General features: G+C 38.8%; 1 protein-coding gene across 2 annotated transcripts in view; it reads right to left on the bottom strand.

Moving 5' to 3' along the window:
• The window catches only part of LOC149805769 (uncharacterized), a 125757-nt gene that overhangs the window by 78487 nt on the left and 20174 nt on the right, over window positions 1-27096 (bottom strand). For both annotated transcript variants that reach the window (XM_089950454.1, XM_089950453.1), the window contains exons 5-7: window positions 6467-6487; window positions 3310-3413; window positions 1252-1282 (exon numbers count right to left, since the gene is read on the bottom strand). In XM_089950454.1, coding sequence (XP_089806580.1) covers window positions 1252-1282; window positions 3310-3413; window positions 6467-6487 — 156 coding nt within the window. The remainder of the gene's footprint in view (window positions 1-1251; window positions 1283-3309; window positions 3414-6466; window positions 6488-27096) is intronic.

Raw genomic sequence — 27096 nt, 5'->3', positions numbered from 1 at the left:
CATCATTTTTGAAGCATTAATTCTGAAACTTCATTATTGTAATTGGAGATATCATTAAAGTTTAGTGCAGTGGTGCCCATGATTCAACTCCAAGGAATGTACTTCATTTAGCGGAATGTACTTCATTCAGTGTGTGTTCAAACCTACAATGCACAGGTGGTGGCGCCATTATGTAGATACGCTCAATAGCCTGATTGCAAACAATCAAACGTGTTGTTGTTCATTGTGTTGTCATACTGGGATCACATTTTAATGAGTTAAATTTCAAGGTAAAATAAAATCATAATTACTGGTGCACTGATATAAAGTGTCTAATGCAATAATGTAAAAACAATAATTGAGTCAAAAGAGATATGTAGTGTCACAGCTACCAGCGGATGCTCAATTTTTGTCATCATTCAATCAAGTTATAAAAAAATCTGAATTAGGCAGAAACAATAAGAAAACAGAAAATTAAATAAATTACTTTTCAAACAAGATTATACCATTTCTTTTTAATAATCAAGCATGCCAACTCCAACAGAAGTATACATGTAATTTTTGTTAATATAAGTTTGCCTAAATAAATGCATTTAGAACTTACCACATGCATCTTGTGATGTCTCGGAGTTTTGAGTTGGATTATATGTGGGTCATGAACTTTTAGTGTTTATACCTATTCAGTTTGGGGAGTCGGCTTATATGCAAACGGGTTTATACATGAGTATATATGGCATATAAAGCATATCAACCAAATATGATCACAATCTGTTGGAAAAAGCCTCTACAGTGTTTTCACAAGCTCAACCAATCACATAAAAGAATGCCTCATTAATATGTTGTAGCTCATAATTAAATTCATTCAAGATCTCTAACAGATAAACTTATGTACCTTTTTGATCACAATCTATTCAAATATGAAGTTCCTACAGCATTTACAGGCTGAGCCAATCACCTGCAAGAATGCCTCATTAACATGCAGAGATGCTGACAGCACAAAGCTGAACTCATCCAAGATCTTTATTATAAAAGTTTACAGACCAAACCTGATTACATTCTCTTCAAAAATGAAGCCTCTAGAGAGTTCACAAGCAAGTGTTGACTGACAGATCACAGGTACATTGCCATACTGTAAACACAGACGAGGTGAGCTAAAACTTGACTACTGTGTTGTCAAGCAAGGTGACCTCTGATCAGGACTCTCCTCTCTTGGCGGAGTGGTACCCACCACCATTATCACAAATATGGCAAATCCTCCCATCTTAAACTTACCATATATTCCTGTTGAAATGCATGGAAGTGCCTAAAAATGATTAAAAAAGAAAACAGTAAATATTTCAATATCATATATCAATATAGTTTAAAACATAATTGTACATATAAATTGTCTTTGATCTAATGAAAAGATGTACTTCAAGTATAATATATGGACATAAGCATATTACATGCCATAAGCAAAGAAATTTTATTTTACTGTGAACATTTTGCATTGAGCAACTAGCTCTAAATAAAAATGCTAATAATTTTGAACTGTCATGTCAGACTTTATGGTGCCCTGGACCTGAATCATCTGTGGAAAAAAAACAACTACACTCTCCCAATGATGTTGCAGGCAGTGGCTGAGCAGAAGCTGTCATTCTGTAAACTGATTCATTTCTAGAACCTCGTAATGTCATAAACAAGGCTAGGACTTGAACTATAACCCAAGTAAACATCTATCTATAACTTACAAACACGACACTTAGCAGGTACATATCAAAACTCAATCGTCAATCATGGACACATGTCAAGCCCCAAAAACTAAATACACATAAGACAGGAAATCAGTCATATATTCATACTTTATTCCTTCAGGGTCTTTGCTAGGTATATTATACTTTATAAGTATACTTGTAAATAAATAATTTGACATCATTGTTGTGTCAATTACATCATCATTAATAAGGCAAGATATGAAAAATTTCTTTAAGTCTATATATAACATTTGTGTACAAATAAACATTTGCAAGACTTACAACTGTTAAATACCCTTCACAGTATGAGGCTAAACAAAAAGCAAACAAAAATGGATAGAAACATTCACAACAGGCTCTGTACACTATGTTATGAAAGTCCATTATTGTACCAATACAGTGGCTTCTTGTGGGTCGGTGGTTCTTTCCGGGGTTTTATTCTGAACAGCTGGTATGACAGGCATTATTATCTGGGCATATAGGAATATCAATAACAGGCATTATTATCTGGACATAAGGGAATATCAATGGAAGTCCTAAGGGGCCATCTAGTAGTAGAATTCTGATGTCTTGAAGATGTTGGGCATATAGGAACATCAATGGAAGTCCTAAGGGGCCATCTAGTAGCAGAATTCTGATGTCCTGAAGAAGATGTTGGGCATATAGGAACATCAATGGAAGTCCTAAGGGGCCATCTAGTAGTAGAATTCTGATGTCCTGAAGAACATGTTGGGCATATAGGAACATCAATGGAAGTCCTAAGGGGCCATCTAGTAGTAGAATTCTGATGTCTTGAAGAAGATGTTGGGCATATAGGAACATCAATGGAAGTCCTAAGGGGCCATCTAGTAGTAGAATTCTGATGTCCTGAAGAAGATGTTGGGCATATAGGAACATCAATGGAAGTCCTAAGGGGCCATCTAGTAGCAGAATTCTGATGTCCTGAAGATGTTGAGCATATAGGAACATCAATGGGAAGTCCTTAGTACATTTAGTAGTAGAATTCTGATGTCCTGGACAAGTGCTGGGCATATAGGAACATCAATGGGAAGTCCTTAGTACATTTAGTAGTAGAATTCTAATGTCCTGGACAAGTGCTGGGCATACAGGAACATCAATGGGAAGTCCTTAGTACATTTAGTAGTAGAATTCTGATGTCCTAGATAAGTGCTGGGCATAAAGGGACATCAATGGGATGTCCTTAGTAAAATTTAGTAGTAGAATTCTTATGTGCTGGACAAGTGCTGGGCATAAAGGAACATCAACAGGAAGTCCTTAGTAAATTTAACAGTAGAATTCTAATGTCCAGTTCAAGTGCTGGGCATACAGGAACATCAATGGGAAGTCCTTAGGCCATCTAGTAGAATTCGGATGTCCTGGACAAGTGCTGGGCATACAGGAACATCAGTGGGAAGTCCTCAGGCCATCTAGTAGAATTCTAATGTCCTGGAAAAGTGCTGGGCATAAAGGAACATCAATGGGAAGTCCTTGGGTCATCTAGTAGAATTCTGATGTCCTGGAGAAGATGCTTGGCATCTGATCTGCAAATACACTGCTTACCTAACACTCTGATACAACTTCAACATAATGTACTCACCACTGATCGAAGTTTATTTTCCATCATAACCTTCAGGCTATTCTCGTAGGCATTTGTTAGCAACAATTCTTTTTCACCGATTGGGCCAACAGTGTGGATGATGTCTAAAAATAATTGGATCAAAGGTCATTATTGTAAAATGATACTATCTCCACTGCATGCTAGTAACATTGAGAAAAGTGACTAATATTGTTATATTTATTTTATAAACTGCATAGAACATGAAAAGGAAACCACATCTGCATGTATCAGGTATACCTTAATGATGTATGTTGTTGGTTTCATTTGCACTTTAAACTTGTTGGCTATAGTGTGCTAGCAGCAAGTGCCTTTCCCAAGAACACACCAAGGCAGTCAACCCAGGCTTGCCTGGATGGGTACTGAACATGCTGCAATGATCTTAAATAATTTATCATGATATAAACTTCCTTTGGTTTATTTTTTAGAAACAGAATAATGCTAGCATATCATAAATCTGTTACACACAGTAAGCAATGCAATATTTGTCATACACACACATATCAGTATACATTTCTTCCTCAGAGTTACTGAGGGGCCTTTTGTGAAAACAACTGTCAATCTTGAAACTAAAATTTTTAAAATGATTCTATAAAATGTTGATGCTGTGATTTCATTACAAGTAATATTATAACTTCTTCTATCTTTGAGGAAATATCTGAGTGCCAACTCCAGAATTTTTAGTTCACTACAAACTCTGGTACTCACTTCTTCATAATGAACCATATCTGTGAAACAAGAATTCATTTCACCTTGTTGCCTTGCTATCTTTCATCACATTTGTGAATAAGTAGGCTAAGTTTTGGAAGTTTAACTGTATTACTTGAATACTAATATTTATAACAGTGTTTGATCAATCAATTGTAATGTCTTGATCTGACACACAAACATGACCACTAGCTGATGCAAACATAATATGCAGGCACTTTAACTTTCCTTTTATTCTCTCCCCTTTTTTTGATTTGATAAAATAATGTAAGGTCTGCATTTAATTAGGTGCAACAATACAGAAATTACTTCTGCAAGTCGGATATCAAAACATGCTGCCACCTATTCAGGTTCTGACAGAAACACTTGTGGACATAGCTTGATGGTAGACTGACATTTATCATGTTTTGCATATTGCATTTATGATAATTACACTGAAACAGAATTCAATGATACACCTTAAACATGAATTACACCTTACAAAACTTATGTGGTATTTATTTATCAAAGTGTTGCCTCCAGAAGGCATCAGTGACATTTTAATTTATCAAAATTTCATTGAATATTGTTATTTACAGTGTACTAAGAATGTTGCTTGGAAAATAATGACTTTCTTTTATTGAAGCATGAGAATTTCAAGATGTTGATTCAAGTTTCCAGGTACAAATCACTGTTTTTGACACTAATACTAGAAATATATAAAAATTTCATTTACCTATTTTGACAAGTTTTTTCGTGTTCATAGGGGCCAATCTTTTAAAATTTTCTACAGGGTTTGGAAATAGTTTTGAAAGGTGTCATGTCCAAGACCTGTCAGCTTCTGAGGGAACTAGGTCTGACATGCATAAAAACAGGTCCAAGTTGCTGAGCTACAGGGTTTGAAAATAGTTTTGAAGGGTGTCATGTCCAAGACTTGTCAGCTTCTGAGGGAACTAGGTCTGACATGTATATAAACAGGTCCAAGTTGCTGAGCTGTTTGTAAGGAACATCAAATTCAACAAAAAAAATAGTTGTTTTTAAACAATGCAGTTTCCTATCTTTACTGATCTGAATAAAATGTTCAGTGGTCTTAAATGATCTTTTTTTTACAGTCACAGGACTCTAGATAAATCCAAATGAATTCAAATCAACCTTTAAATTTGTTGTACCATGGTATAACGTGCTGGACTTGTCAGCTATATTGGGTAACTTTAACCAGGTTGAACACAACATTTTTCCTGTATCCCAATCACTTTTTATTTACATCCTATTTGTTTACTAGTGATCTTCAAATGTGTGTACACTGTGTTTGTCATGCTTTGCATCCTTGCTTGGCTTATTCCTTTTTTTGCTTGGGTACATTTTTCTTCATTTTGGGGTTCTTGCAGCTTTTCAGATTTGCATATGGATGAGAAACAAAATTTAAAATAAATTCATGACTCATACTGATTGTCTGATATGTTCACTGGAGCAGAACCAGGTGTTGAAGGTCAGTTCGTGTTATAGCATTGTTGTCAGTGGCTAATTCAACCTTATGGCATAGGATCAGTCATATAATATGCATGAAACACATTGTTTTAGCCAGCCATTATATCGGACATCTTGAGACTTGTTGAATGAGGCTTCAAGCAGACAACTTTGGAACTGTCTCTTTCCAATTAAAAAGGTGAAGCACCTTTGAATGAGATTAGACTTTAGGTCTTGAGACTTTGATACTTATGTGGAAGGGTACTTGAATTTAGAGGTAAAATAGCTCTGGCTCACACCCTTTTCTACACACTATGTTCTAGTCTGACTCTCATGTATACATCAAAAGTGTTATTAGTCTTCAAGCAACATTACTTATAAGTCATTTTGCATATACATTTCTTGACATCTTACATTTTGTTTAAGGAACAATTCTGAGACTGAAGAGGTATACTTTTAATTTCCATTTTTAGGAAAAGTGGGAGGTCCAATGGATTTCTAACATGTTAATCTCTTGGGTCCAACTGGGAAAACTGCAGATCCCAGATCTTAAACCACTGCTATTTTCAGGCCCTGTTCTAGTAATAAAAATCTGATCTACACCTGACCTCACATTATAAGTGGGTTTGTGAGTTACGGGGGAGCAAGTTATTGAGTGATGTAGAACATTATTTGATTTCAATGACAGTATTAGTCATGCAGATACATACTGGTATTGGTTATTAGTCAATTTCAATGGCTGTTAGTCAAGCAAATACATATTGGTATTGTTTATTAGTAGATTTCAATGACAGTGTTAGTCAAGCCGATACATACTGGTATTGCTTATTAGTTGATTTCAATTATGGTGTTAGTCAAGCAGATAAGTATTGGTATTGTGCATGAGTTGATTTCAATTACAGTAATAGTCATGCAGATTCATATTAGTACCTTGCATAAGTTGATTTCAATGATGCAAAAATTAAAAATAAATATATATACTCACATTTAGCTGGAAGTTTGTACCCTAAAAATGGAAAAGAATATTGACATTTTGTTTTGCATGCAGCACATGAAATTAAATATTTCTGATTATTTCCTATCACTGACAACAGTAGTAATGACAAGACTTTTTCAATTATTACACTGTCACTGACAACACAACAACTAATGGCAAGTCTGTTTTCAATATTTACACTGTCACTGATAACACAACAAGTAATGACAATTCTTACTACCAATATCACTAACAAATCCATCGCTGATACTTTCAAGGGTCTAAAGGTATTATTAAAAACCATTCAAGGCCTGATATGATGGCCAATGGTTATGAATGTTTATACAATGGAACCAGAGATGCTCCCAGGATTTATATCATAAAGGGAGATTTCCCAACTTTTCACCAAAACAAGGTGGGAGTAGAAAAAAAAAAGGGGGGGATGGACATAGTTTATTAGATACCTAACACCTAAATATCCATCTCTCTTTCTTCCTGCTCCACTCTGTTACAGCTCTATCAAACTTAAAATCTTGAAACGATGTCCCCTCTAATGTGTGAATTATACTGTTCTGTGCATAGAACCAGCTTTCTCAGTCTGCTGTCTGAAGGGGCATATGCATAGCTAGCTTTTCACACTCTATCTATAAAACATTCAAGGTAACCAGCTTCCAAGTTGGACTTGACTGCATTAGCCTTTAATGCCTACATATGATCATTTCATTAAGCATTCAGTGTAAGAGCTGGCATCCTAAAATTTAAACAGCCAACTTCCAATGCAAAAGGGTTACCTTCCCACAACTTCTGTAAATATAAAAAATAAAGGGGTCAATGGGTATCTGGGTACTCAGGTATCTGCCCGTTCATAATTACTGGGTAATAAAATTAGCTGTAGGGCACCAATTCATGTTTTAAAAAATATTTACCCCCCTCCGAAAAAAACAGTTTCACGATTCAAATCAAGTACAATATCTGGTGCTATCAGGAACAAGTGAGGCACAAAATAACAAGTACAGGTTGAGGCTCATGTCATGTGACACTGATCCATTGTACACCTCCGCCTACTGATCTTCATACTGTCGATGTGTGTGACCATTTGGCTATGTACTATAACTCGAAGACAACATAAAGGTTTCTTAAATTTTAAACCTTTTGTCACAGATTAAATATTGTTTGATAACCACTTATGTAGAGAACCAGTCTATATCGAAAAAAACATGGCACCAATATTATCAATTGAAACAGGCTTTATCAATGTGACTTGAAAGGATGATCATACTTTAATTAAGAAAAGTGATATTCATAAAGTGTACGAAAATACCCACATTTAGACTCAAAATGCACAAGAAAATGTGATTTCTAAATGGCAACATCCAGACCCACTCCATACCTTCTTGAACCTGTAACCCACAAAATCCAATTTACTATGCATCTTTTAGAATCAAACAAATAAATACATTATATAAAAGATGGAAATGTGTACCTTAAAACAATATTGCATTTTAATCCATGTTTCCTATTTTGCCAGAAGTTGTCTCACGTGTACAAAATCGTATGCTACCCAACGTGTCAACTTGCCGCTAGAACATGAATTCTCAAGAAATTCCCCAGCGTATAGTCTGTTTCTAAATTCTGCAGTAATTTTTCCCCATCAACAAGACATTGTAAACACACTGCATTCTATTCACTGTTGTTTTTCTTCCACATAATAGCTTATTTTTTTTAATATAAAATGTTGAACTTTACAAACTTTTTTACAAGATCAGTTTAGTTTGTTTAATATCGCTTGCCATTTATTGGCATTTTTACGTTGAATTTTGAGGGGCCCCAAGTGGCCAAGTGGTCTAGAGCGCTCTCTGTTACGGATCACTGCCATCTCACCTCTGTCTGTGTGGGTTCGAGTCTCGGATTCAGCTAATGTGGGTATGTGAGAAAGCTTGCCAATAGCTTCTCATGGGTCGGTGGTTCTTTCTCGGTTTTCCCGGGTTCTTCCTCCACCATTAATACTGGCCACCATGTATAGCCTATCATGTGCTGAAAAATGGCGTTACACCCTACAACAACAACAACGTTGAATTTTGTAAAACTAACTATAAACCTGACCTAATTACTTGACTGAACTGCTGACAGAAACAGTCCAAAGTAATTTATTTCATTTCTATAGCCTGATGGATAAACATTACATCTTTTCAAAGCTGTGTGCAGAATAGGCCGACATATTACAAGTCAGGAAAACATGTGGGTGGTATCCCCTGTGTCCAAAATTAATATTATTTTGAACAGAATATTCTAGTGACAATTGCCTCTTTTCAAATGGTAAGCATTGCTTTATTTTATTTTCATCAATCAGTCAAATTTGGTATGCATTTTGCTTCAGTATTGGAGATGGAAACCTTAGATGTGCAGAAGTGCCCAACAGCATTGTATGTCTGTTATAAATAATTAGCGGGATTTTTATGTATCCTTTTGTATTCAAGTATATCTGCAGACTTTGGAATGGAAGAGATACAGTGATATTTATATTATTTTAAGATTGTTCAATTTATTGTAACAGAAATAAAATATGTAAACTGCAGTGCAGAATACAATTTTATATGCGCAACTTTGAAAAATTTGTTGGAGTTCTTGCACATTACTGTTTTCCAAGAACACAAATTCATACAAATTTTGAAGGAATTACACGATTGTCCACTCTGGGAACATCTCTGCTGTAAGGCACATAACAAAACAGCCACTGCCTGATATGACTACCAGTAGTTATCAATGTTTATATAGTATAACCCAGCCATAGTGAGCTTTGTTATAGCACAAATTCGGATATAACATGGCATTACTTTTTTGCACACACTAATTTTTTTTTAAAGTATAAAAAGTAACGTGTAAAAAGCTATTATCATTTTTGGGATGAGATCATGTATGAATCTGAAGAATTATGGCATGGCTGCCAAAAGTTGATGACAATTTCACCAATTTTTGGAAGTTTTCTGCCAAAATAAACATGAGTTTGATTTTATAATTTGGCAACATGTGTTGTATTCTTGAAGATAAAAGTGTTTTATGATTGCATATTTTGTTTATATGAATATTGCTAAACATTTTTATTTGTGAATGTTCATTTCAAACGTGTCAGTCATCAACCATTGCACTGTGATCTTAGTTTATTGTTAAAAGATGTCAGCTTATAAGTGTTAATCTTATCATTCATCCATGAACAAGAAAGTTACCAAGTCTTCTTTGTAATTTGTCTTCAATACATTTTGCGTACAACTGTTGCTCAAACAACAGTCGACATATGTTTGCTCCTTAAACAGCACACAGTACCAAGCACCAAACAATGTGGTGGTTGATTCAAGATTCTCACTTTAATTTATAAATCAATTAATAAATGATTGCTGGTCATCTCACAGCTAAACATTGTTCAAAATTATAAGGCAATAATTTATAAAACACAGAAGAAACAACAGCTGCAAACATTTGCCAGTGAATAATGTGTCCATTCCCTATCAAAATGACATATTTATTGATTAACAATTATCTTTGCTGTAGGCATTTCAACAAATAGATGTCAAAGTGTTAATTAGTGGATATGAACAACGGATAATGGTACATGGAAACATAAAACTTTCATTGCTAAAGATACCCTAGAACCCCTGGACAGCAGTTACCATGCTGGGCTTTGGCAATGTTGCAAATTTTGCGATTTTTTTCTACCTAATTGGTGAAAAAATATACCATCTGGTGATTTTTTGGGCTACAACATTTTTGGCAGTTACAATTTGTATATAGTCTTGGATTTGGAGTGAAAAAATTCAAAGGCACCATGACAGGAAGCCACAAACTTGGATATAAAATGCACTGGATTCTATTGTTACATAAACAAATCCTTTGTTCATATTGACAAAGCACCCTAACAATGCATTGTTATATTATAATCCACTTATGCTGATGCCTGGCCTTGGTACTGTTCTGTAATATAACTCAAATAATCATTCTACCTGACTAGCTACAATCAACCACCTCTGAAAATTGGAATGGGAACAACTACAATCAACCAGATGACGGCAATAGTTTATTTTTTTAATGTACCAGAAAAAATAGTTTTGCGGAAACTACAAAGATAACTACCTTTGAAGCACAGATTGTTCTGTATATATACTAAGCAAATGAAAGAAAGAATGTGTCTCAGTCAATATTCTACAATTATTTGATGTCGCTGCAGCAATAACAAACAAGCATTTGTTTGTTCCCTCAAAGAGGGCCTTTAGCAGCACCTTCAATAACAGATGCACCTTAATCAAAGCAAGCCAAAGATGTTTGATCAAAGAAGTCAGCAACACAATAATAAAAGCCTGTTTTATTTTTAATAGTGACTGGAACATATTTAATGTGATATTAAAGTTTCCTGCTGGCAACAAAAAAGTTCATGCTTGCAACTGCCACCAATGGCGGCATAAAACCTAGATCTGAAATATTTTCTATAGATATCTGGTCATCATGTTAAATGAAGATGGCACATCTAGCAAGAATGTTTGTTAAACTTTTTTAATTTGTTCACATGTTTTCATTTCCTTATGAATAGCCTCATCCCCTCTGTAGCCTCTTCAGGATGGTAGCTGGCATACTAAAATCTAAGCCAATTCAAGTTTTCCCAGGTTCTTCCTCCACCATTAATACTGGCCACCATGTATAACCTATCATGTGCTGAAAAATGGTGTTACACCCTACAACAACAACAACGTTGAATTTTGTAAAACTAACTATAAACCTGACCTAATTACTTGACTGAACTGCTGACAGAAACAGTCCAAAGTAATTTATTTCATTTCTATAGCCTGATGGATAAACATTACATCTTTTCAAAGCTGTGCGCAGAATAGGCCGACATATTACAAGTCAGGAAAACATGTGGGTGGTATCCCCTGTGTCCAAAATTAATATTATTTTGAACAGAATATTCTAGTGACAATTGCCTCTTTTCAAATGGTAAGCATTGCTTTATTTTATTTTCATCAATCAGTCAAATTTGGTATGCATTTTGCTACAGTATTGGAGATGGAAACCTTAGATGTGCAGAAATGCCCAACAGCATTGTATGTCTGTTATAAATAATTAGTGGGATTTTTATGTATCCTTTTGTATTCAAGTATATCTGCAGACTTTGGAATGGAAGAGATACAGTGATATTTATATTATTTTAAGATTGTTCAATTTATTGTAACAGAAATAAAATATGTAAACTGCAGTGCAGAATACAATTTTATATGCGCAACTTTGAAAAATTTGTTGGAGTTCTTGCACATTACTGTTTTCCAAGAACACAAAATTCATACAAATTTTGAAGGAATTACACGATTGTCCACTCTGGGAACATCTCTGTTGTAAGGCACATAACAAAACAGCCACTGCCCGATACGACTACCAGAGTATAACCCAGCCATAGTGAGCTTTGTTATAGCACAAATTCGGATATAACATGGCATAGCTTTTTTGCACACACTAATTTTTTTTAAAGTATAAAAAGTAACGTGTAAAAAGCTATTATCATTTTTGGGATGAGATCATGTATGAATCTGAAGAATTATGGCATGGCTGCCAAAAGTTGATGACAATTTCACCAATTTTTGGAAGTTTTCTGCCAAAATAAACACGAGTTTGATTTTATAATTTGGCAACATGTGTTGTATTCTTGAAGATAAAAGTGTTTTATGATTGCATATTTTGTTTATATGAATATTGCTAAACATTTTTATTTGTGAATGCTCGTTTCAAATGTGTCAGTCGTCAACCATTGCACTGTGATCTTTGTTGACTGTTAAAAGATGTCAGCTTATAAGTGTTAATCTTATCATTGATCCATGAACAAGAAAGTTACCAAGTCTTCTTTGTAATTTGTCTTCAACACATTTTGTGTACAACTGTTGCTCAAACAACAGTCGACATATGTCTGCTCCTTAAACAGCACACAGTACCAAGCACCAAACAATGTGGTGATTGATTCAAGATTCTCACTTTAATTTATAAATCAATTAATAAATGATTGCTGGTCATCTCACAGCTAAACATTGTTCAAAATTATAAGGCAATGATTTATAAAACACAGAAGAAACAACAACTGCAAATATTTGCCTGTGAATAATGTGTCCATTCCCTATCAAAATGACATATTTATTGATTAACAATTATCCTTGCTGTAGGCATTTCAACAAATAGATGTCAAAGTGTTAATTAGTGGATATGAACAATGGATAATGGTACATGGAAACTTAAAACTTTCATTGCTAAAGATACCCTAGAACCCCTGGACAGCAGTTACCATGCTGGGCTTTGGCAATGTTGCAAATTTTGCGATTTTTTTCTACCTAATTGGTGAAAAAATATACATCTGGTGATTTTTTGGGCTACAACATTTTTGGCAGTTACAATTTGTATATACAGTCTTGGATTTGGAGTGGAGAAATTCAAAGACACCATGACAGAAAGCCGCAAACTTGGATATAAAATGCACTGGAATCTATTGTTACATAAACAAATCCTTTGTTCATATTGACAAAGCACCCTAACAATGCATTGTTATATTATAATCCGCTTATGCTGATGCCTGGCCTTGGTACTGTGCTGTAATATAACTCAAATAATCATTCTACCTGACTAGCTACAATCAACCACCTCTGAAAGTGGGAATGGGAACAACTACAATCAACCACATGACAGCAATAGTTTTTTTTTTTAAAAATGTACCAGAAAAATAGTTTTGCGGAAACTACAAAGATAACTACCCTTGAAGCACAGATTGTTCTGTATATATACTAAGCAAATTAAAGAAAGAATCTGTCTCAGTCAATATTCTACAATTATTTGATGTCGCTGCAGCAATACAAAACAAGCATTTGTTTGTTACCTCAAAGAGGGCCTTTAGCAGCACCTTCAATAACAGATGCACCTTAATCAAAGCAAGCCAAAGATGTTTGATCAAAGGAAGTCAGCAACACAATAATAAAAGCCTGTTTTATTTTTAATAGTGACTGGAACATATTTAATGTCACATGAAAGTTTCCTGCTGGCAACAAAAAATTTCTTGCTTGTGATTGCTACCAATGGTGGCATAAAGCCCAAACTAGATTTGAAATATTTTCTATAGATATCTGGTCATCATGTTAAATGAAGATGAGCAGCAGGGGGGGCGAATCGGACATTTTGTCCAATCGTTATTTTGCTTAATTATTACTTTCTGCAACTCAACGATCTAGTGTCGTCAGCGCCTGGTAAAAAAAAACGACGACGTCGTTGGGGGATCGTCCAAACGTCATTTGGTTTAATTAACACCTTCTGCGCGCCGATCCCCAGCGTCGTCAGCGTCCGGTAAGCACATCGACGACCGCGTCGATGTCATCGCCCCCCCTGCTGCTATGATCTTACAAACAGAGTGATCACTAACTCCTCCTCTTGCAGATCAATTAGGTTATTTGACTGATCGGTAAGTCTGAAATTAATTCTCGTTAAAAACCGATCATGGCATCGCATATAGACCGGATTAATCGGACTCTCAATGATCAAAAATCCCGGAGGGGCTGTTGGTGAAAACGAATAAAGGATATACCCCTGTTGAGCTTGATTTGATTGCTTGGTATCCACCTGATAACTCCCTTCGATAACATCACACACTAGATTGATCGCTATCACTGATGCGATATTTACGTTGTATGGAGCAATATGCCTACCACCATCTCCGTTATCGTGTCTGAGGATAGTTGATGGGGGGGTGTCCGCGGGTGGATTCTCAGGCCATCCTAGTATGGTTCTTATTGAACTGTTATAAATATCAACCATATACCCCGGTGTGCTTATTTCAATCGTCGACGATAACGTCGGTTCATGAACCGTAATAGCGATTTTTGATTCCTTTCCTGTGATCGATTTTATCCTGCGTTGAAATTCTTTATTGATTTGCTCTATTTGGTATGACCCAGTTGGTATTGTAACCTCCTCCCAGTTTGGGGTCCCATCGGGTTTATTTGTCCGTGCAAAAACCAGCGAGTTATTAGGTTGTTGTCCGTTAAATGCGTCCGCTCGGATATTAGGCCAACTGTGATATACTCGCAATTTTGCCAGCGCTATTTCCTTTACTGGAACCGGTGATGGGAAGTTCACACTGAATTCGGGTTTCGTTGATGTTATCGATATCATACTTGTTTGTACCGGAGTGGTGTTCTCCGCGATCCGCTGAAGTAATTGAGACCCTTCGGGGTTCAGCGACATTATTATTATTCGTTGTTTTTAGTGTCTAATTTTAACAACCAGGTGGTTTCGGCTTCCAGTTGAAAATCCTCGATTTTTGACATCGCGGAGCTATATAACTGGACCATCGTGGAGAATTCAACATCGGATACGAACAAATTATCAATCGATAACGAGATCAACCCGGATAATTTCGAGTATGCGTCGGATACTATTTGATGTTTTACTGTATACTCGTTGAGTTTTTTCTGAAAACACGATGATATCTTCCTAGTGATTGCGTTGGCAACTCCAGCAACTGTTGTCATTGCGGAGACAGCGATTGGAACAGCGATCGGGGTTATCGTGGTCACCGTGGATAAAATAACACCGGCGCCAGCTACTATACCCGACACCGAGTACACGACCGCGTCGATGGCGGTTATTTTACGACGGTATTTTTTTATTTTTACACGGTATTGTTCGGAAAGCGTTTTCAAGTTCGCGGAAAATTCTTTTGCGGTATCGAATCGATATTGATGTGACGTCGGTGATACCTCTGATTCAACTTCCTTGGTGGTCATTTTTATTTTAAAAGAGCTAGTGTTTTTAATTACTTAGATTCGCTGCAAATTCCACATACCATGTAATGTTTGCCCGGGCTAGATTTCTATCAACGGCATAAATTGTAAACTGTTCAGTTGCGTTCTTGTCTATAATTGTTGATATTGTATTGTTAAACCCGGATGAACTCGACGATAATATATTAAACTGCATCATTGAAACCAGTGTCAATCGATAAATGCCCTTAACAGTTGCGGTGATATTTACTGTATTCTGTGTAGGAGTCCAATCGAATGATCCATGCCGAATTGTGTATACTGTGTTGATGATGTTCTCATGAGGGATTTTTATTTTTTCGAATTGCTCTGCTACTCTCGGTAGTCCGTCTTTAATCGCTTCAACATCAGTTTTAATCGTTCCTATTTCCTGTATATGCGTGTCCACATCTTTTTTGTTCGCTGCAACATTAGTTTTGATTGTTTCTATTTCCCGTGTATTCTCGGTTATACTTTTTTTGTTCGCTGCAACATCAAGTTTGATTGTTTCTATTTCATATGTATGCACGTCTATGCCTTTTTTGTTCGCTGCAACATCAGTTTTAATTAATCCTATTCCCCGCCAATATGCGTCTACATTTTTTTTGTTCGCTTCAATATCAGTTTTGATTGTTTCTATTTCCTGTGTATGCGTGTCCATATTATTTATGATCGTTGTAACATCAGTTTTGATTGTTTCTATTTTCCGTCCATGCGAGTCTACATTATTTATGATCGTTGCAACATTAGCGCCGATTATTTCTATTTCCCGTTCATGCGCGTCTACACTCCTTTTGTTCGTTGCAACATCAGTTTTGATTGTTTCTATTTCCTGTCCATACGCAGTGATATCATTTATAGTTATTGTGATTTCATCCGGTTTGGCATTTTTTTTACCAAGGAATTTATCAAAGTTGTCATCGATCCTGTTAACATTTTTTCGTAACGAGGTAAATTGGCCCGACAGCGTCGTAAACTCCAAAATAGTATTTTTTATTGTTGCAAGATTCGGTTCGGTTACCGTCGGGGTTCCAAAAAAACTAGCGGTAGTGAGTTGTATATCGGTGACAGATTTTTTCACCTCGGTGGCAGATTTTTTCACATGCGCGTCAAGTTCGATCACGGATTCATTCAACCTTATAGTACCGTCTCGGATTAATTCTATTATTCTCTCTATCTCCACTATATGTTTACCTGGTCTGAGTCGTCCGTCGCTGGTATACAGCGCGATAGCGTTCTCGGCGGCATCACGCTGTCGTATTAAAACGTCATTCAGTGACACATTACCGGATTTCAATTTACCCTGGCGGTCTTGAAATACAACATATCAGCGATTTCATCCTCAATTAGTTTTTTTATGTCGGCGGCGGTCGTTTCCGCGGATTGTTTCAGCGCCGAAACCGGTCGCCCCCAGATATCAATCATTATTATTGTAAATGTTATTCTCTAAAATCCGTTGAGCTTCTACAACCCCACTAGTGTATTCGTTTACAACCACATGAGGTGGTTTCCGCGATGATGAAATCGCCGCGAGTACGTTCAATACCTCACGGCCACATATCGGTGGGTCACTTAATCGCTGTGTTGGCAGCGTGGAATAAAAAACCCGGGCTGAACACGCCTGGGCTGAACACGCCCGGGCTGAACACGCCCGGACATACCGCATGAACTCTTTCGGCGGGGCTAACCCGTATGAATCAAAATAGACGATTGCACGCGGATCAATCGCGTACGCAACCCAATGAGTTCCCGCTCCGGAGGACCCATCGAGGTTAATTATGCCTGTTTCAGTATTCCTTGGGGCCGCCGGTAATTGATCCCTCATAAAAACACCTCTGAAGTTTTTTATCGCTAGCGCGTTTGCGGCGCCTATTAAATCAAAATTAGACATGGGAGTCATTGACTCCCGAGTCAATAAACGGTTCCTGGTAGTCTTAGACCCTTTCCCGAGTACCATGAATACGGGGTTCCCGGTAGTCTTAGACCCTTTCCGGCCACGGGTCGTTTTTTTTTGTAGCCTTTCCCGGTTGCCTTCTTCAATGCCATCCCCGCCGCGGTACCAACGGCTCCTAACGCCGCCGCCTTAGCCACTGCTGGTGCGGCCGCGGCAATCAACGCTGGAATCGCAGCTAACAGTGGAAATATCCCACCGGTCCTTTCCATGTTTTTAATTGCTGCGGCTGAAAAATCTATTTGAACACCCTTTTTATTCTTCATCGCATCATTGAAATGTTTTATTTGACGCGCCGTCAACGATATCTTATGATTACCACCTGCCATCTGTGACGGCTTCAGCGTTATTGTGGTTCCGCATTGTTTAGCCGACTTTGATCGTAATTTCTTGACTTGACCATCAGTCAACTCTACACTGACGACACTATACGACATTTATTGTAAACGCGTTTTGTGCTTTCAATTACATGTTTTCCACTGGCGCATCAACGATTCTCATTCGTCCACCAACGCCTTCTAGCAGCATTGATTTATCGCTGAGAATGACAGCAACCGCTCTATAATTAACACCACCCGGGGCTATACGAGCTCGGAAGTGTATATCAACGACGGATTGTCTCGTTAAATCAAGATGTTCCAGCGAAAAATAATAAATCGGATACAGGTTTTTAAAATCAAGTTGTGATATTTGCAAACCAGTGTCGACGTTTTGATCACGACCCATATACGACAGCAATCGATGATACACACGTGCGATATGGTTGTCGCCGTAATTAAGCTGTATATCCTCGGATGGTTCCTGTTGTCCGTTTATTCTCAGCGAAACATCCCTGACTCCTAATTGATCAAATATCATATGGCTGTGTTCTTGACTGCCCAATCGTTCCCTATTCTGCAGCGCTATGAATATATGACGCGGGGCTGAAACACCTTGTTTTGATGCCAGGTGCCATGTAAACGTATCGGCGACGTTATCCTCTTTAGCATCAGTTGTTACCGCTAGCCAACTCAACAACGATTTCCCTCCCTGTTCCATAAATGCTAACAATCGTGCTTCCGTGGTAACTGATGGAGTCAGCACCGGCATCCACAATGCCATTTTAGTTAAAATGACTTTACCGGCAGCGACGCCAGCAGCACGCCATATTGCATTGTTATCATCGCCCCTTCGCGTCAGCGCGATTGTATGCTTAGCCCCATAGACAACTTTTCTGACATTTCTGCAGAATCCAAATATGTGATGGAGTGGAATCGCGCATGAAAACTGTCGGCGTGGTCCTTGCAACATTCCTACTCGTGCTGCGAATCCTAGATTGTAATCATTGTTGGTGCTTTTTATAATATTGAAATTAGCGCCTGGTCTTGCTCTGCGGTCTGGATTGGCTGCTTCAGCCTGTGGGTCAGTTGCGGTATTTCTTTCCGCCAGCACGTTGATGTACTGAATATGGTCAGCGTTATTGGTGGTGTCCTTCGCAAACATCATAGATGGGCCCGCCGATCTTGTATAATCATCCGAGTATCTCGCTAACCCAATTATCGTCGTTGCAACATCAACCTCGCGTTCTATTGATTCAATTTCTCGCCCGTCAATAAGATATCTGGCGCTCTCAAATAACGCCATGATACCGTTGTTGACGAAGCCAACTCGAACACGATGGTCATCTGCGTATGGTGCATTATCGGCGGCATTTGTCACGAGTTCTCCCTCGATTTCGATAAACGCTTCACACGGCAAAAAATATTTACTGGTATCTTGGACTTGAAGTTCAATTCGCGATCGTAGGTCGGGTTGCGCTGCATAATAAGAATAAAATTGATAATCACGGACAGAATCATCCCTGCGCACTGGGGCGTCCATATCAAACGCGGGATCAGCGGTTCGCGCAAACATTCTATTATTTATCATGTTGATGTTTTCAATTGCGATTTTTTCGTCGTAAATTCTTTGAATTTAAACCACTCCCCGCTATCGCGTTCATGAGCGCGTTGGTTGCCGCATCGGCGGATGGCGAAGTCGCCAACGACTGAGTCGTCGCCAACGACTCTAGTTTTTCTTCCACGGCGTTATTTATTACTTTACTGACATTTGCAGGCATCACTGTCGTTGATGGCATTACCGGTGGTTTCTGTTTTCTTTTTGAAAATCTCTTGGATTTCACCAACGACATTAGTTTGTCCCGCGCGGCTGAAAGCGCCTTTCCGGCAACATCTCCAATAGCGCTGATTCCCTTATCACGAATAACATCAATAGCCTTCATTCCTAATTGTTTGGCTAACGGCGCTACTTTTGGAGCCATTCTTGTAAATAACCCCGCAATGGTGCTACCGAGACCATCTCCATAGTACGCGCGGTAAACAGGCAATCGCGAGTTTACCACGTAGACGAGTACTGGTTTATCGTGGTTGTAGTGTATGATCATCCTTATTAAAAACACCAGTTTTCCAATTAATCATCCACGAGCTCGTCTATGAGCGTTCGATATGCATTAATGTCCATAATACCGCCTGCAAATAACCGCTTGCAAATATCAGCGGCCTCATTGATTATTTCCGGAGAGTTATTTCCGGCTCGTTTTCCTCCGATTAGTACTTCCAGCCGTGATATATCACTGAGAACACTATTAGGACAGGTAACGCCGTAGGATTCTTTACCAACAGAGTATCCTTTTCCTTTTTTTGGTGTTATACTCTTAACTTCCTTGTGGAATGCGTCGTAATCGGATTTACTACGATGTGGTAATGCATCTTTATGTTTACTCGCTAAATACACTATTCTTGCCCAGTCCTTTAACGACTTTATATTTTTCTCGTAACCGCTATTGATATGCTTCTTATCTCGTATGCTCTTAGCAAAATTGTTGGCAGCAAAATTAATTAATTCTTCCCTGTTGCTGAAGCCTCTAATTTCATCTATTGTGCTCTTCTTGAGTACAATACGGGGTATATTCCCCTCTTTTTCTTCCGGTATTTCTTCTTCTGGTGTTTCTTCGGGTATTTCTTCTTCTGGTTCTTTCGCAGTAGCACCTAATTCTTCCTCGTCGGCCATTGTAACATAAGGTTCTTGTGGTTCGGTTATAGCGAGTGGTGGTGGCCTCCGTGTTGTAGCAGCCGCTATTTTTGCAGGGAGTGTTTCTAAAGACCTTTTTGTTTGTTTTGTCTCTGCCGCTATCTTTTCAAGCGCACCAAGAACGGGTACAGTTACCGCCGTAACATCCTTAGTCGCTTTAGTTACCGGGGCAAATAACTGTTCACTTCCAACAGCAAAATCAGTTTGCATTTGTTGTCGCGTTTGAAGTTTCTCTCTCACTCTGTCTCGTAACGATATAAACTTTCTAAGCGCTGCTAGCCGCTCTCTGGCTAGCCGAGTAGTAAGTGATTCACCTACCATTATTGTAAATTGATCCGCAATTTTCTAATTTTCCGCCGAGTGTACCATCGGGGGCTCCACGGAGTTTTCGTCTATAATCCTTCTAATGTTTTTGATCTTACTAGAAATCTCCCGGCGTCGTTCATAAACACGTCCGAGTTTTTTTCGTATTATTTCAACGGCAGTGAATAGTCCAATGAATGCATTTGCGTCATTGTGGTACAGGTTCTCATTAATCGTATGTTGTAATCGTTTTATAAAAAAATACTCGCGGGCCAGGGTAAAACGCCCCCGTTTCGACTGTTCGTTAATAATCTCATAATCGGATAATATTTTTTCACTGTCGAGACCATCAGATAATTCAATTCCTTGATTTTTTAATTTTGAAATCTCGGCTAATATATTATTGATGTCTTCGATATTCATTATTCTTATAAAACATCTTGTTTTTAAATAAAAAGAAAAATGAAACCCCGTGTATCAATTCCGAAGGTGTTTAATAATTCGTTAGACGTGACCTCGTCAGCGCCATAGGCGCCGGTGACTTCATCACTCGCTGATTTCTGTTATATATGAAAATCGAATTCTATGCCCGGTCTTTTTTGAGATCGCTGAATTCTGTATTCCTTCTGCAACAAATCGTATTGAGGCGATATAAATGTCAAAATATTTTCCTGCCTCATTCATCGACTGAAATATTTTTTCCTCGTGAGTTGTTGTATCAAATGACTTTACGGGTTTTGCTTTCTTTGGGTATTTACCGGTTTGGCCTTTTTTGGTATTCTGACTTTGCGAGATAGCTTGCAAGTTTGTAAGAGAATTATCAGTCTTATTATTATTAATATGATCAATCACAAGCCCATTTTCGATTAATCTGTTGAATGCTTCAAATACAATCCTGTGAACATAATACTTCTTTTTTCCGGCACCAAACATCAAATACCCCTGATTATTTTTCCATCCAACCGGCTTCTTCAGTCTACGATTTCTAACAATGCCGTCGCGAGATGCCTCGTAATTGACGACCAGGGGATGCGGCTGAAATTCTTGGTCCATTTGTATAATAATACTACTTGTCTAATTTATTATTTGGTTTAATTATGAATCTTTCAACGTAGTCTTGGGGGGTTTTAATGACGAAATCGGCGGTGGGGTCAATGACGGCGTTTTTAATTCGCTTGTCATAATAGCGTTTTAGTTCCCTGTATCGCTTTCCGCCACAATTAATACACAACTGCGATTTTCCTCTTACACCGACGTGACAAACCAAGCACGGGAGGGGGCCAAGAGAACCATTACGAACGCTTTGTAAATGATACCCGCAGAATTCACCTCTACATGATTTATTGCACGGGGTTGTCGACCCAATCATCAACCATTTGCAGTGATTCATTATACTATATTCTTTCATTTAAATACTTGTTTTAATTATATGGATGAGTTTGAGAGATTAGCAGTAATTAAGCCCTGGAAAAATATTAAGTTCAATCTCGATAGAGTCCTCAAGGACACACCAAAAGCGTTAATAAACGATAAAACCCTGTTGAATAAAATACGCGATTGTATCAATGAATTCAAACGTGATGGTGCATCTCATAGTTGGTCAACATTTCGAATTGATGGTGTTGTTGATGCTACCATGAACGACAACCGCGCAGCAATGATAATATCACAACTTGACAGTAAAAGGTATTTCTTCAGAGTAAAATTCATTGTCCGGGTGGAATCAGGCGATTGGATCATACGTGATAAATTTGAACCAGTTTTCAGCGACAAGAAAACAGTCACTGTCAGCCGCGACTCCAAGCCGGGGTTGTTAACCGGAATTGACAGACCATACTATGAACGAGCGTATCCTGAAACAGCAGTTGTTTATGGAATATACCCGTTAAATAAGAAACCTGATATCGGAAAACTGAAACCGATGAAACAGTCAACGGGGATAAATTGTGTAGCAGAACGAATAATAGAGCATTTTACAAATGCATGTCGAGGAAACAAATTGACTGATTTACGACGTAGCAAAATCAACCAGTGGGAACTAACCGTAAAAGAGCGTGGAGCGACCATCAGCGACATAGCGAGATTAGAAACATCGCTGAGATTTCCAATAACCGTTACAACGATAACCGGTGAAGTATTACACGAATCAAAGTACAAATCAAAGGGAGCCCCAATCAAAATTATCGATCATAACGAACACACATGGACGCCCGTGATCACAATATTTCCACGGAATAGAACAGTAAAGTATATACCCGAAGAATTCCTGGGAGAACAATTCTCCAAGGACGGTTTTCTCGCGGAGAGGAAACTATTTGATGCTATTGCTTGTTTGTGTAAAAACGACCCTGTATCAGTGTGGTTACTTCGCAGCGCTGAAAACGATGCGGATACCTTTGATCAGTTTGTAAGGCCAAACGGTGAATTATATCGCACTGAAGCATTTCACAACAGGATGAAAAAAACCGCCATAGAATTTGAGGAGCATGATGAACAACTGCTAACAAATTGTTTTACGATTCCATCGGTTGCGGCTCATGTTGCAGCAAGGAAAAATGCGTGGAGACCAACGCGCAAGGAATTTCTACCGGATGTACAATCCAGTTGTTTGGAATACTATCACGGTGGACTATGGAACACTGAATACAGCCGCGACGCTATGATTTCCGTTGATATGGTTGCCTGTTATCCAGCGAGTTTTCTCGGGTATGGATCCGCCGCTGAGTATTTCAAACGATTTGGACACCCCAGACATGAAATGACTCGTGTTGCTATTAATGGACCACTGCCTGATTTTGATTTAACCGGATTCGCTCGCGTAGTATCATTTGAGTTCGCGGCAGGACTTCATCGCTGTTGCTATATTTGGATCGGTAGACACATGGCGAAAAAGAAGTGGCTGCCAATAGCGCTGCTACGGTATATGATTGATTGTAAAATGCTAGTTTCGTTGATTGTCAGTGACGCGATTATATCATACCGAGCGCAGACTGAAGTCTGGTTACCAGAACCGGAGCGTCTAGATAGCATAATTGACGAATCCAGAAAACACATCGATGCCGACGAGGAATATATCATCGAATGGTCCAGGAGGATATTTAACCAACGAAACCGTGAGGCAAAAGATCTCGGTAGAAGAATAATTGGTAAGTTCACACAAGGTGGAAGAAACTGCGACTACAAACGATATTGCTCACGGCTGATTATAGATGACGCAGAATATGATTTCGTAATCAAGGACGCAGTGGCAAAAAATAGATACGTGAACTGCAAAACAGCTTTCTTGTCCAATGGAACGAGGTTGGGTACAGTTGTTACCTACAGCGATGGAGACAGCCCGGCGTATCCACATTTGAGGGCGTCTATGCTGGGTTATGCCGCTATCAATTTATTCTCGATGATAAATAGATTTCCCGATACCGCGGTTAGAGTAGCCGTTGATTCATTTTATATTGACGTAGCGTATAAGGGAAACGTAGCCGAGTTTACTAGTCCGGACGAGAGTTGGGGTACATGGAGAATTAAAAATGAAATACGACGCGATTATTCCCCGTCAGCAGATGTCACCGTTGAGAACAACTACTTACGCGGTGATAAATTGTCAGAATGGTCTAATGCACCATCGTGTTCTGATCCAATTTGTAGACACAAGACGGTTTATTTAAGCGGCTGTGGCGGGTCAGGAAAGACGACTCGGGCAATTGAATTATTTCGAACGCAGGCAAGTATAATCGTGCTTACACCGACCCATAGACTAGCACGAGAGATAAAACAACGAAATGTTGACGCCGTTACTTATCACAGCTTTTTTCGATACAGCGGCGGTGAGTGGACCCCTGATCGAATGGGTGAAAAATTTATTCCCGATATTATCATCTGGGATGAGATATGTACTGTTTCGTTAGATACTTTACAAATGTTTCTTGAGTGGTTGCTGCGCGCGAATACAGCGGTAATCATGTGTGGCGACCATGGCCAACCACCACCATTTGTCGGCGAGGGTCCACATGATTGGTTAAGGGGTTTTGTGGACTATTATGAAGAAACCGATACTGATTACCGAGCACTTGATGAACAACTGCGCGAGGTTAAAAAACTAATCAGATTACAGCCGGATAGAGTTCAGTGTGAAATAATCCGCGAGGTAATTCCGGAAACGCCGTTGAATGAATTCTGGGAAACATGGAGACCAAACGATTTAATTGTAGCGAGTAGAAAGATAGTCAGAGACACACTTCAGCGGAAGTTGTTTACGTTGCATAAGGAAAAGTTTCCAACGCGTCCAGTGCCGTTATGTTATAGACCCGCGGACACACGGCGGCAGAACATTGAAGTTGAAATTCCAGCCCCGACAGCGTCGGGGACAAAAAAACAAATTCTCGTGCTGAATGATATCGTGCTCGTTGATATCGGTGTCGTCGAGGACGCGCTACGTGCTGATAAATCCCCGTGGACGCTAGGATACGCAACGACAATACACTCCTCGCAGGGATTAACCATCACGGATACAATTGTTTGGATAGTTGATAATCGCATCGAATGGTCAAATCTAGTCTATCTTGCAGTGTCCCGAGTACGGAGAATGAATCAGCTTCGAAGAATTGTTGTTGACGGAGCCGGTGACGAAGCCGGCGACAAGGTCACCATCGATACAAGCGTCATTGATAGAAAACTCTCGGGTTACCGCCAACAGGATAAAAAAAAACAGCGGCGTTTTGATATTGATGCCGAATTAATAATCTCGCTACGACAACAACAGAATAATCACTGCGCGAGTTGCAATTGTATAATGAGTTGGCGTTATTCGGATAAAGACACTCGCCAATTTACCGTGGATAGGATCGATAACAGTCTCGGTCATGTCAAAAACAATGTGAGGTTGACCTGTCTTGAGTGCAATAGACGCAACGGCGCTAGTTAAGACCACGTGGGGGTAATTGAGTATCGTTAGGTATCACTTGTAGTTGCTCGCGTGTAAATCCGCGCTGAGGAGCAGTTGAATCCAGTCTGTAGATCGGTGGTCTACCAGTTGATCGTGTTATCGTTGATATGTTATGTGTGGTAACACTCCAAATAGGATCGGTAGCCCTTTTTTTACCGCCTTCAAGCTCTCCTGGTTCATATAGATATCTCACGGTGACATTGCCGAGAATCGGCTTGGAAACGCTATTTATTTTTGATTTTCCGGGTATATACTCGTATTTAATCGCGTCGCTGGGCTTCATGTTGATTGCTCGGGTAATCTCGTTATTTAACGCTGCAATTACACCTGGCAACCTTTTAACCCATTCACGAGATCGTTTTTCTTGGATGAATTCCTTCGCGTACTGATATCCAAATAACCGTTCAGCGAGAGTCCGATTGAATCGTTCAACAATTGCCTGATCACGATGTAGCGCAGTATGACCTCGTCGTATCGCGACGCTATGATGTTTCAGCGTTGATAAAACAGCGCCGCGAAATTCACTACCGGGATCAACTTGTAATAGATTTGGCCAGCGCAGAGGACCTCTTTGATAAATTCTTTCAAACGCAGCGGCTACTTCAGTTGCCGACTTTGTTTTTAACGGCTCCGCTTGTTTGTATCGACTCGCAACATCAACTACGGTTAGCGCGTATTTGTAACCGTTGTCATGCGGCAGAAATAGTATATCAGCCTGATGAACTTCATTAGGCACGCCGACATCAAAGCGAGAGAAGTTGATTTGTTTAGGCGGTGGTAAATAAATTTGCCATATAGCCTGTTTGGATAACCAATTAGCCGCAGTGGTCTTTGTTACCTTTGCAGCGCTTGCAAGCTTACCAATTGCGGCCTTCCCCTTCCAGTATCCTCTCGAAGAATAATAGATGGATTCCATGTTGTTATTATAAACGCTATCGTTTTCAATTACCAGCGCGAGAAGCTCCGCTTCCAATCATTAATTTACCTTTCATAGCCGATTTTACCAACCATGAGGCCAATTTTTCTTTGACGGATTTATCAGGAATAGCATTTAATGCGTGAATTAATTTTACATCCGCGATATGACGCTGTTGCAGATCGCTACTTTTGTAAGCAACATCATGAGCATGACACGCCTTATCGATAGCGTTTATTGGATACTCACCGGGTTTGGGCTGATTTTGATCATCGAGTCTAATATCTAATCGTGTTCCGGGGCCACAGTAGTTATATCCTGGGAGGTGTTTTTCTCCTGGATACTTTGCCCACGGTGTTCCGGGGAGTTTTGCCAATTTGGCTGCGATGTCACCTCCTCGCTTTTTTTTAAAACATCTCCGGGTCTAATAGAAATAAATCTAAATTTCTTTGTACCGCATTGTACACACTTGCCAGTAAGCGCCGATCTGTTATTTCTTGTTGTAGCGGTTGTCATATCATTTGTGCCAGTACGTACTCTACACTTCACACAATATAGATCCATAATTTATGTATAGAGATATGAATATAATTGATTTTTCGGCGACTAAAACAAGAGAACCAGTTAAGCATGTTGCAGCGTTAC

The sequence above is a fragment of the Sinohyriopsis cumingii genome, chromosome 2 (genome assembly GCF_028554795.1).
Source record: "Sinohyriopsis cumingii isolate HCF-2022 chromosome 2, ASM2855479v2, whole genome shotgun sequence".
Classification (NCBI taxonomy): domain Eukaryota; kingdom Metazoa; phylum Mollusca; class Bivalvia; order Unionida; family Unionidae; genus Sinohyriopsis; species Sinohyriopsis cumingii.
This window is presented reverse-complemented; position numbering and strand designations above follow the sequence as displayed.